The 12,084-nt window shown below is 39.7% G+C and overlaps 1 protein-coding gene across 4 annotated transcripts in view; it reads right to left on the bottom strand.

The window, feature by feature from the left end:
* The window catches only part of cdk4 (cyclin dependent kinase 4), a 43,269-nt gene that overhangs the window by 12,427 nt on the left and 18,758 nt on the right, over nt 1-12,084 (bottom strand). The window contains exons 8-9 of one of the 4 annotated variants that reach the window (XR_008904968.1): nt 10,264-10,410; nt 6,574-8,224 (exon numbers count right to left, since the gene is read on the bottom strand). The exons of 2 other annotated variants lie outside the window; for them this stretch is intronic. Coding sequence is in view for 1 of the 2 variants with exons in the window: in XM_056734354.1 (XP_056590332.1) it covers nt 8,150-8,224 (75 nt within the window). In the remaining variant the exon portion in view is untranslated. Of the gene's footprint in view, nt 1-6,573; nt 8,225-10,263; nt 10,411-12,084 lie in introns of those variants that run through there. One more of the 4 variants, XM_056734354.1, reaches the window with a different exon arrangement.

Genomic DNA, 12,084 nt, shown 5'->3' with positions numbered 1-12,084 from the left:
AGTCCTTTTTGTCTTTAGCCCAGGCGAGACGCTTCTGACGCTGTCTGTTGTTCAAGATTGGCTTGACACAGGAAATGCGACAGCTGAAACCCATGTCTGTGCGTAGTGGTTCTTGAAGCACTGACTCCCGCTGCAGTCCACTCTTCCCCACATTTTTTAATGGGTTTTGTTTCAGAATCCTCTCCAGGGTGCAGTTATCCCTATTGCTTGTACACTTTTTTCTACCACATATTTTCCTTCCCTTCGCCTCTCTATTAACGTGCTTGGACACAGAGCTCAGTAAATGACTCAGTAAATGAAAAGAAGGCATGGTGAAGACAGGTACAACACGAAACAATACACAATCAGTGACACACCTATATCTGCGTTAACTGATGTTAAACTATGCGCAAAACAGATAGTGTGTCAGGATATTAGTGTGAAAAAGTGTCTGTATCTATGCATTTTCGCAGACCAGTGTAATAAGAGTCTTCTCCAAAATAAAAGTCTCTAGTCACAGATCCTCACTGTGATAATTACGTTTGTTAAATAACATATGATAACATGACCTCACTGTTAGTTGATGTTAGATAATGCAAAAGTAAAGTAATGTTAATGTAGGGTATCTTGTTGTATAGTTTGGTAACACTTTACATCAAAAGATAAAAACGTCTTTTGTTTGATTGTATTTTTCTTTAATCCAACTTTTAAACTGAGTTCATATTTTATTTTAAACAGCTTTTAAACCTGCTAGAGTTGCCCAGACAAGAATTAGCAAAACTGCTTTTCTGACAGACTGATATTCAAGACGTATTGCTAATGCTAACCATACATTTGTACATTTTGTAACACACATATTTTGGATTTGGATACACAGGTCATCTTAAATACTCTGGTGTACGAAAGTAATAACTCCTATTTATGTCATCCTGCGGTATTTTTACCCTTATAAATGTTACATGAGCATTTATGGGTTAATAAATAGACTTCATTGTGTTAAGTTAATGTTAGCCACGCTAATGCTAACAATGTTTAACTAAGCAAATGCCAATGTGTATTTCAAACCGACATTTAAATGAAATATATTATATTTAAGGTGTTTTATTAAGTAAGATGTGTTTCCTCCTTTGAGAGAAAACTTCGATGATATTTTTGCAGATTGTTTTTGATGATCTCTGATGTTCCCCTTATTATCAGCCTCAAATCCCAGATATTTTTCCATGTGTGGTTCTTTCCTCCTTTCTTGTCAAGGAGGGGATTTAGAGCCATCGCATCAGAACCATGTCTCAGTTATTTTATGAACAGGACGCAAATGCGCATCTTTCGAATAGCACGTAAAGAACCGGGCTGACCGGGTCCTCGGTACCTCCGGTGCCTAAGAAAATATTGTACTGTAACGTTGTTGATTTTTTTAGTACCGACTTGGTACCGAGGTACCGGGACTTTTGACAACACTACTAATGTTTTCCTTGGTTGTTTTAGTCATATTTTGGTTTTCTATGGTATTTTCTTATTATATATACTTTTTTTGTTTGCATATATTATTTTTTCCATCGCTTGTTTTTCCACATTCTGCGCTTGCTTTTTCAAATGCTGCAGTTAGAGTTTCATGAAATTAGGGGGCGGCTTTAGCATCACCATTGGTACACTAGTTCTAGATTGACAGCTCCTCCTCTAGCCATCATTTTACATTTATTCATTTGGCAGACGCTTTTATCCAAAGGGACTTAAAAGTAGGAGAGCATATAAACATTTAGTCACCAGACTAAATAGTACAGTTAGTTCACAAGGGCTTGCTATTAGGAGGATTAAAGCTGGGGTCAGCAAGGTTTTTTTTTTTGACAGACAGACAGACAGACATAGTTATTGGTTAGCTGGTTAGTCAAATAAATGCTAAAAATGTCCAGACCTGAAGCAGTGAGTTGAGGAAAATGGGCAAATTTCTCATGCTTTACTGGGTGAAGGTAACCCTTACCCTAACCATCAAGAAATGTAGAGCTGGGCTTTGCATTGTATACTACTTTTAAAATTTGCTAACTCACAGGCTATCCAAGATATTACTTTCCTCATCAGAACAGCAACAAATAGCTCCGTCTAATTAAAGTGCATGGCCATCAATTTAAGATGGTCAAAAACACATGTTCACATGTTCATTCTTGATCTCATCAGCGTGAAGGTGTAATTTGGAAGCGATTTCTCAGCAGGCACCATCAGGAGGAAATTGCCTGTTTAACTGTTCTTGTAAGAGCCGTCAATGTACGTTATTGAACACAGCGATTTTTACCGGCAGATCAATTCAGTGTCACAGTACAATTTTGCTGAGCTTGATAATTGTAAACTGCGCGTTAAGGCATATGACTTGGTAACTGGCACGTTGTGGTGAACTATGGTACTTGGCGACTTGGCGTCCGTGCGCTTGTGGATCTTTAATCTTGATAAAAGATGACTGAAAGGAGGAGGATTACGAAGACAAAGCGATCCTCACTCCGACTCTCTCCAGGAACTCACCAGCCCAGGTGAATGACAAAGCAATTCGAGGTAGTAACTTGTTATTGGTAATGCTAGACCTTAGTGCTGCATTTGACACCATTGACCACAGCATACTCCTACACAGACTCGAAAATTACGTCGGCATTAATGGAATAGCATTGAAATGGTTTAAGTCTTATTTATCCGACCGTTTTCAATTTGTAGCAATAAACAATGAGGTGTCCCGCAAATCACAAGTCCAGTACGGTGTACCACAGGGCTCAGTCTTGGGGCCTCTGCTCTTCGCATTATACATGCTACCTCTAGGAGATATAATAAAGCGACACAGAATTAGTTTTCACTGTAATGCTGATGGTACTTTATATTTCCTCAAAGCCTCATGAAACACAGCAGTTCCATTGAATAATGGAATGCATAGTCGATATAAAAAACTGGATGAGTAACAATTTTTTACTACTGAACTTGGACAAAACAGAAGTGTTACGTATTGGACTGAAAACCGCCATACGTAACGACCAAGAATACTGCTTAACTATTGACGGATGCTCCATAAAACCCAGCCAAGAATCTTGGCCTTTTACTCAATAGAATTCTGTAATTTGAGAGCCATGTCGCCATCACTTCTAAAATTATATGAATTAATATTACATATAGTTATTTATAGTCTCTTTAATATTTGGCCTGTGTTTCTCTCTCCCTTATCTTGTGTGCTGTAAATGTTATGCTTATAATCAATATCAATAAAGTTTTACGTAGAGCTGCTTTGTAACAATGAAAATTGTAAAAAATGCTATATATATATTACCACAATAATAAGCACCACAGAATTGTACTAGAACTATAAAAAGGTCGGGCGAAACAAGAATTTGTTACACTGTGTTTTTTATTGAAGAGTTGAGTTTATATTCAGAAAAAAATCGATATAATGTGCTATAAAAATCAATGTATGTTTGAAACAAAACTTGGACATTGGAACCAAACGGACTTCAGCAAACACACATGACCATATACATTCACACACGCCGCTCAACATTAAGAATGATCACGGCCCCAGTTCTGTTAAAGGGATACTTTACTCTCGTTCGAGTTGTTCCAAATGTGTACAAATGTCTGCTCTGATGAACACAGAGAAAGACATTATAGTGGGAAAAATTACTTTATCTTTTTCTTTTGAACATAAAAGAAGACATTTTGAAGAATTTAGGACAGCAAATCGATTTCAGGCACAAAATCTGTCTGGTTATAAGCATTCGTCCAAATACCTTTCTCTGTGTTCATCAGAAAAAAGACATGTATACACATTTGGAGGAACTCGAAGGAGAGTAAATGATGACAGAATTTTCATTTTTGGGTGAAATATCCCTTTAAGACAAGGGAATGATTCTGTGACTAGTTTAAGAACAACTGTTACAAATCAACACAGACACATGAGAAACACAGCACAAGGCAACAGAATGTCATGAGCTCAATGGACAGTATATAATGCAACAACACAACACAGATGATACTGGGATCCAACATAAGTGGTGCACACTGAATACAGAAATATAAGCATTCACCAAACACTCATCAGTGGTCAGTAACAACATTGTTCCACTTCAACTGTAGGTATGACACAAGTAACAATGAAGGAATACATTTTTTGTGGAACTCATGATTGGAAAACTGTCTCGATTTATTTGCAAAAGTTGAATACAATTTTGTATCCTACTTATACCAAAAACTTGGCTGGAATGGCATAGCTTTCATTCAGATTATTTACAGATAGGAAAACAACTGCAAACCCTTGATCTGGATGACACATGGGGTCTGATCTTCATCCATGTCATCTTATAGAGAAATAATAATAACATATTTGATTGAAAATATGGAGTCATCTTGTACATTGCAGTGTACGATAAGATTTGTACTCAAGTCAAGAACAGAACACACTGTTTTCTGTGAACTGATGACAAACTCTGTTTGCATTATCATTGCCTTATGTACGACAGTTCTTTCTGGTTCTTGAATCTGACTAGCTGATAGCAATGCGTTATTCCAAACTGCTTCACCATTTATAATACTCTGTCTATAAGCGAAGACGGACCTGTGAACAAATAAAACACACACACATTTGGCACACTTAAAGCAAGCAATCCAGAGCGCTCAGAAATGGAGATTAACATCACGGATATTGCTGTGTTATCTTGCTACTGTTGGTGCACCTGAACAAGTTGGTTTCGAGCCTCCATATAAAAAGAGAGAGAGAGAGCACTTCAGTGATCAGGGTATAAGTAGCCCATCTGTTGAATATCTGCCAACCCTTTACTATGATGCTCCCTCAAAAGACATTCAACTGCCTAGAAATGTCTATAAGTAACATTGCATTGACTTTGCTTCAAGTAACCTTAACCTAACAGTCTGTTAATACTATAAAGAGAGTAAGTCAAATGACTAAAGGGGACATCTTCACAATGCAGATCTTGAGCTGCGCTGTAAATAAATACTGAATAAAAGCAGTTGTGCATTAGTGGAGTCGCCATTATTAGTTGTGTTAGCATGTACAGTTGAAAGAAAAAGTATGTGAACCCTTTGGGCTTACTTGGATTTCTTCATAAATTGGTCATAAAATGTGTTCTGATCTTCATCTAAGTCACAACAATAGAGAAACACAGTCTGCTTAAACTAATACCGCACAAACATTATACGTTTTCATGTTTTTATAGAACACAACATGTAAACATTCATAGTGGAGGGTGGATAAAGTATGTGAAACCCTAGGCTAATGACTTCTCCAAGAGCTTATTGGAGCCAGGAGTCAGCCAACCTGGGGTCCAATCAATGTGATGAGATTGGATGTGTTGATTAAAGCTGGCCTGTCCAATAAAAAACACACACCAGTTTTGAGTTTGCTGTTCTGAAGAAGCGTTGTCTGATGTGAACCATGCCTCGCACAAAAGAGCTCTCAGAAGACCTACGATCAAGAGTTGTTGACTTACATAAAGCTGGAAAGGGCTACAAAAGTATATCTAAAAGCCTTGATGTCCATGTGTCCACAGTAAAACAGATTGTCTACAAATGGAGAAAGTTCAGCACTGTTGCTACACTCCCTAGACGTGGTCGTCCTGTAAAGATGACTGCAAGAGCACAGCGCAGAATGCTCAATGAGGTGAAGAAGAATCCTAGAGTGTCAGCTAAACACTTACAGAAATCTCTGGCACATGCTAACATTTTTGTTGACAAATCTACAATAAGGAAAACATTAAACAAGAATAGACTTCATGGGAGGACACCACGGAGGAAGCCACTGCTGTCCAAAAAAAACATTGCAGCACGTTTGCAGTTTGCAAAAGAGCACCTGAATGTTCCACAGCACTACTGGCAAAACATTCTGTGGACAGATGAAACCAAAATTGAGTTGTTTGGAAAGAACACACAACGCTATGTGTGGAGAACAAAAGGCACAGCACACCAACATCAAAACCTCATCCCAACTGTGAAATATGGTGGAGGGGGCATCGTGGTTTGGGGCTGCTTTGCTGCCTCAGGCCCTAGACGGATTACTGTCATCGATGGAAAAATGAATTCCAAAGTTTATCAAGACATTTTGCAGGAAAACTTAAGACCATCTGTCCGCCAACTGAAGCTTAACAGAGGATGGACGATGCAACAGGACAACGACCCAAAGCATAGAAGTAAATCAACAACAGAATGGCTTCAACAGAAGAAAATACGCCTTCTGGAGTGGCCCAGTCAGAGTCCTGACCTCAACCCGATTGAGATGCTGTGGCATGACCTCAAGAGAGCGATTCACACCAGACATCCCAAGAATATTGCTGAACTGAAACACTTTTGTAAAGAGGAATTGTCAAAAATTTCTCCTGACCGTTGTGCAGGTCTGATCTGCAACTATAGGAAACGTTTGGTTGAGGTTATTGCTGCCAAAGGAGGGTCAACCAGTTATTAAACCCAAAGGTTCACATACTTTTTCCACCCTGCACTATGAATGTTCACATGTTGGGTTCAATAAAAACATGAAAACGTATAATGTTTGTGCGGTATTAGTTTAAGCAGACTGTGTTTCTCTATTGTTGTGACTTAGATGAAGATCAGAACACATTTTATGACCAATTTATGAAGAAATCCAAGTAAGCCCAAAGGGTTCACATACTTTTTCTTTCAACTGTATACTGACTTCGATCAGGACTAGTCAACTCAGTGCCCTACAAGAGTTCAGTGTCAACCCTTATCAAACACACATGACCAAGTGTTCCCTCACTAGACTTCAGAGGCAGCGGTTGCACATGAAGGCACCTCAGGAAAGCAGTTTCGGACAGGCTTCAAATAAGCCGAGTAAGGGAATAGTACTTGAAATAATAAACGAGAGCATCTTGTTGATTACCTATTGAATATTTAAAAACTAAAAGATTAATTTCATGCCAGAAATGCATTTTAGAGAATTAGATAGTGAAAAGGAAACCTCTGAAGCATTTCACAGCTTTCTGCAGTGGTGGCTGGTCAATAGAGGGCGCAGAGAACAACACTGTTCAAAATATTGGCAGTTAAAAAATTAACAGATTTATTCACACTATATTTGCCTGCTTGTTGTGTAAGTATTCATTGAAAGTATTATTTAAACCGTTTGCTAAACATCTGATGCATATGCCACACTTTCTGGAAACACTTCATCGAGTTCAAAGTCGTCATATGAGACGTGCATGTTGCATCTGCCTGAAAACAACACGAAGCTATCTGATCGAAGTAGTAAGCTGTTGTGTTTACATGTAATAAGAGTTCTATTGACTAAACGGCAAAAAAAAATAAAAGATAAAAAACCCAGATTCATTCTCAAAAGTATGCGAGGTTCACGACATAAACTCGTAAATGTTGTTGCACTTAACTTTGAAATGTTTGTGAATGCTTTTGAAATTGTGAACACCAGTCTGTTACTGTCGGACATTTCCACGTCTCTAAACATGACAGCGCAAAAGGAAAGCGATTTGTTGCTTGACTTGTCAATCATATGACCTCTTGATTTGGGCCAAAGTTACTAGACCTTCATTAAGGAGCGGGTACACTTGACTTGACTGCAACAATGATGGAGGACGAGCTTTACTTGACAAGTGTTTACAATGCTCATTTGATTACAGAAGAGATGCGTGACCAACTAAAACACTGCACAGAGTTTTCCGAACACTCCATACACTTGTACAAAATTTACAATGATATGGTTAAAAACATTGTAGTGCCTAGGAATTTTACTACAGTTTACTATAATAAATAATAAAGTATACTGCAATATTTGTTTTTATTTGGACTGGCACCTTATTATTGTTAATAAACACCATTACATGCTTTGATAGTTAAACCTGATTTTTCAGCTGAGCGGTGATGATAAACTGTCATCACATGTCAAATGGCTTGTTGTGTGCACCGGCCACCACTGGCTTCCAGACTTAGGAAAAATGATTGACTGGTGTGATGGATAAGGGTTGAATCTAAATCCACAGGACTGCGGAGGTAACCAGCCAGGTCTTAGAGTGATGCTAAGCTTCATCATACGGTATGACACTTCAAAGTTCAAGTCAAAAAACAAATGTGAACAATGATCAATACTCCAAAGGCACTGTAACTAAACTCAAGCAAACATTCAGTCGGTTGTATGTGGTCCCATCAGCATGAATGCTGGGAAATTTGGTGCTCATTCAGTGAAGAATGGGTGCTCTAACGCGCTCAATGCAGAGATTCTTCTTGACTGATCAAACGTGAGCATCTCCTGTTAAGACAGAAAAAGATAAAAAGCATAACAAAATTGAATAAAGAAAATTAAAATGAACCAAAATGGTTCTGTTTTTGAAAATGAACTCTTCACATTTACTTCAAGGTGCTACATTCACACAAACAGTTTACAGTCACAGCTCTAATCTAAACATGAACTGTCAAACTCATAAAGTTACACTATTTGCACAGCACGCCTGTAACCATAGTGAAGGGTTTAATTTAGATTTTTACACAAGAGGTTGCATTGTAACAACAACGTTAGGTACGATACTATCAGCAATGATGTACTAAAAACCAAACGCAATACTCACATACATACAGTATGCTGCACAAGATATCACATTACACTGTAACGCAGCTGTATATAGATCGGCTGTGCAAAACATTACGAAGCAGTTTGACATCAGCTCTGTGCTTTTATTATCACATTTAACGTTACGGCGAGTGACGGATGATGTGACATACAACTAGTTGTCCAGTACCATTCCTTTTACACATGAGGGCTTGATGTGACGTGATAGCGATGCTGTTGCAGTGTGTTAACGCACATACCCCATGTTATGTTTATTGGGTTTGTTCCATTCCTTTCAAGGCAAACAAACCAGAAATGCGCAGTCGATTTGCTGCGTAATTCGACAACATCTACTATTGATTCATGAGTGGAGTATCATTCAAAACATAACCCGCAAACTGGCTAGTGATTTGACATAGTTACCAAACCACATGGACATGATTCTCATAATTTTATTCACTGCGACCGCATCCAAAGATTAATAGACCCCCGTCAGTCCCCATTTTCAAAAACTCATAGGATCTACACAAATCACAACCCCGGTTTGATCTACGGGTTAGTAAAACAGCAGACATTCACAGGATCATTTTGCGCTTTCCTCCTCATTTCTTTTGTTCATAACAGACATCACTTCATTTTTAAAACGTGTCTCCCCCATCTTGCCCAATATTTGAAAAAATTTTAATGGAAGATGGCAGCAGGCATAGACGTCAGTATAGTCTCCACTACTTTTTGTGGGGCAAACAATATCTACGGCCGAAACTTTCGGCTAGAATTTCTTACAAGAAGCCTTACAACTGAGTTTCTTCACTCACACAAAGTACCGGAGGAGATAGCGAGGAGTCCTGGTTGCCCATGGATTACCATCCCCGCGGGTAGGAGGCGGATGTGCCCCAGGGAGAGGAAACAAAGGCGAGGCTGCAGGGCCGGCACCCTAGCGAGGCTAAGATGGCAGGCACATCTTTGCAAGCCAAGAAGTCTGCCATAACATTCAAACCCCCTGCTCTGTACCGGACCTCAAATTTAGAAGGTTGAAGGGACAAATACCAACGCGTTATTCTAGCATTAGTGTCTCTTATTCTATTGAGCCATTGCAAAGCTCTATGATCTGTTTCAAGTACAAAGTCTTTGCCAATCATATAGTCATTCAGCGTGTGTAAGGCCCATTTGATGGCTAGAGCCTCTTTCTCAATAGTAGAGTACTTAGTCTCTCGGGGAGAAAGCTTTCTGCTAATGTACTGTACAGGATGGCAATTTTCTCCTTCACCCTGTAATAGTACAGCACCTAGTCCTTGTTCATAAGCGTCCGTTTGCACCAGAAAAGGAAGATCAAAGTTTGGTCTCGGATCCGTACACAAACCGGAATTAAGGTCCTGAAAAGCTTGATCACATTCAACAGTCCATTTAACTTTGGAGGAACTACTTTTCTTTGTGAGATCGGTTAAGGGCTCTGCTGGGAAAGAGATCACCGCATGGTGATCTCGTAATTTGTGGAACTTAGCTGTTGAAGCAGTTCGTATGGTCCTTTCCACTTAGCCAAAAGTGAACATTCAGATGTAGGAAGTAACAAAAGCACTTTCTGACCTACAGTCAGCGTTCTCTTCCTACTCGACTGATCATACCACATTTTTTTTTGTTGTTGGGCTGTTGTCATATTAGCCTTCACCGACCTGTCATTACATTGAACTTTTCTCACATCTTCATTACATATGACAATATGTTTGTTTGCTCATGTGCATTACCTCCTTCCCATGCCTCCTTTAGCACATCCAATGGACCTCGAACTTGTCGTCCATAGAGCAATTCAAATGGCCAGAAACCAGTTGAAGACTGGGGAGCCTCTCGGTATGCGAACATCAAATATGGTAACCACTGGTCCCAATCTGAACCTGAATCAGACACAAACTTGCGTAGTATTGACTTCAATGTCTAATTAAATCTCTCCACCATACCGTCGGTCTGAGGGTGGAAAGGGGTGGTCTGTTTCGCATGTATACGTAACATTGAGAAAACTTGTTTCATCAACCTGGAGGTAAAGTTTGTCCCTTGGTCCGTAATTACTTCCCTCGGCAAACCTACTCTAGAGAACAGTTGAATCAATGCATTCACAACCCGTCTTGTCTTAATGTTTCGGAGAGGAAAAACTTCAGGGTAACGAATGGCATAATCAGCAACGACCAAAATATACCTATTACCAGATCTACTCATTTCCTACAATATTCATTACAATGTGAGAAAAGGGTATGTCAATAATAGGTAAACTTACTAAGGGTACTCTGTCACTCTTTATAGATGGTTTAACCATCTGACATTCTGGGCATGATTTACAAAAATTGAGAAATAGCTTTCACAAACAGTGGTTTAAGGGTTTAATCTTGCCTTTACAACTTTACAGTATCATGTGGAATTCGTTCGAGATCATCCGGGACCGGTTTGTGTAAAATTTCAATTACTTGTGTACCTACCATTTTATCATAACGTCTTTACCTCTTAGACTTTCAGTCTTTTGACACATTACACGGTAAGTTTTGCAAATATTGCTTATTGCCCTCTTCCTGCTGTGCCTCTGCTCGAGTTACAACCATCGCCTCAGCGACATCCTTCTCATTTTGTAACAAATCCACTAACACATGTACATCTCTGCCCAGTATCACCGGATAAGGTGCCTTGTCGACAACACCGACCATCAAAGTGTAGGCTTGGCCTCTAATTTCATTCACCTTTCGGGTACTCTTTTTCATCACCATATATGCAACATACTGTCAACTTGCCGTACTAAAGCATATTCAACCTTCTCAAACATTCAGACTTGAACCAGAATCGATCAATGCTTTAACCAACTTGCTTCCTATCTTCACATCAATTACTGTGTCGGAAATGATATCTCATTTAATTTAAATGATGATCTTATCTCATAACTCAAGCGTGTATTAGTCCCAGCTTTTGCTAGAGGGGAACTGGAATCCCCTGGTTGGGCCTGGGGATATTGCATATAGGAATTTATAGTCCGTTTAATATTTGACCTGAGGTTCTCTCTGCTTTATCTCAAATGTGTGCTTTCACTGTGCGTGTGTGCAAGTATGTAAGTATGTATGCATATTGTGTGTGTGGAGTTGTATGTATGCATTATGTTTGTCTTTTGTGTTTTCACCTTTTTCTTGTTTTTACAGGTATATGCCTTTAGTTGTTTTTCTTGTATTCAATGTGTCTCATGTACAGCGGCTTTGTAACAATGAAAATTTTAAAAAGCGCTAGATAAATAAAGTTGAGTCATGTTTTGCCCCTGGCAATCAGCGTTATTATGCCCTGTTTGTTGCGCGTGTCTGTGCGTGCGCGTGTCTGTGCGTGCGCGTGTCTGTGCGTGCGCGTGTCTGTGCGTGCGCGTGTCTGTGCGTGCGCGTGTCTGTGCGTGCGCGTGTCTGTGCGTGCGCGTGTCTGTGCGTGCGCGTGTCTGTGCGTGCGCGTGTCTGTGCGTGCGCGTGTCTGTGCGTGCGCGTGCGCGTGCCTGTTCGTGCGCGTGCCTGTGCGTGCGCGTGCGCGTGCCTGTTCGTGCGCGTGCCTGT

The sequence above is a fragment of the Triplophysa dalaica genome, chromosome 21 (assembly GCF_015846415.1).
Source record: "Triplophysa dalaica isolate WHDGS20190420 chromosome 21, ASM1584641v1, whole genome shotgun sequence".
Taxonomy (NCBI): domain Eukaryota; kingdom Metazoa; phylum Chordata; class Actinopteri; order Cypriniformes; family Nemacheilidae; genus Triplophysa; species Triplophysa dalaica.
Note: the sequence above shows the minus strand (reverse complement) of the source record. Positions and strands in the feature narration are given on the sequence as shown.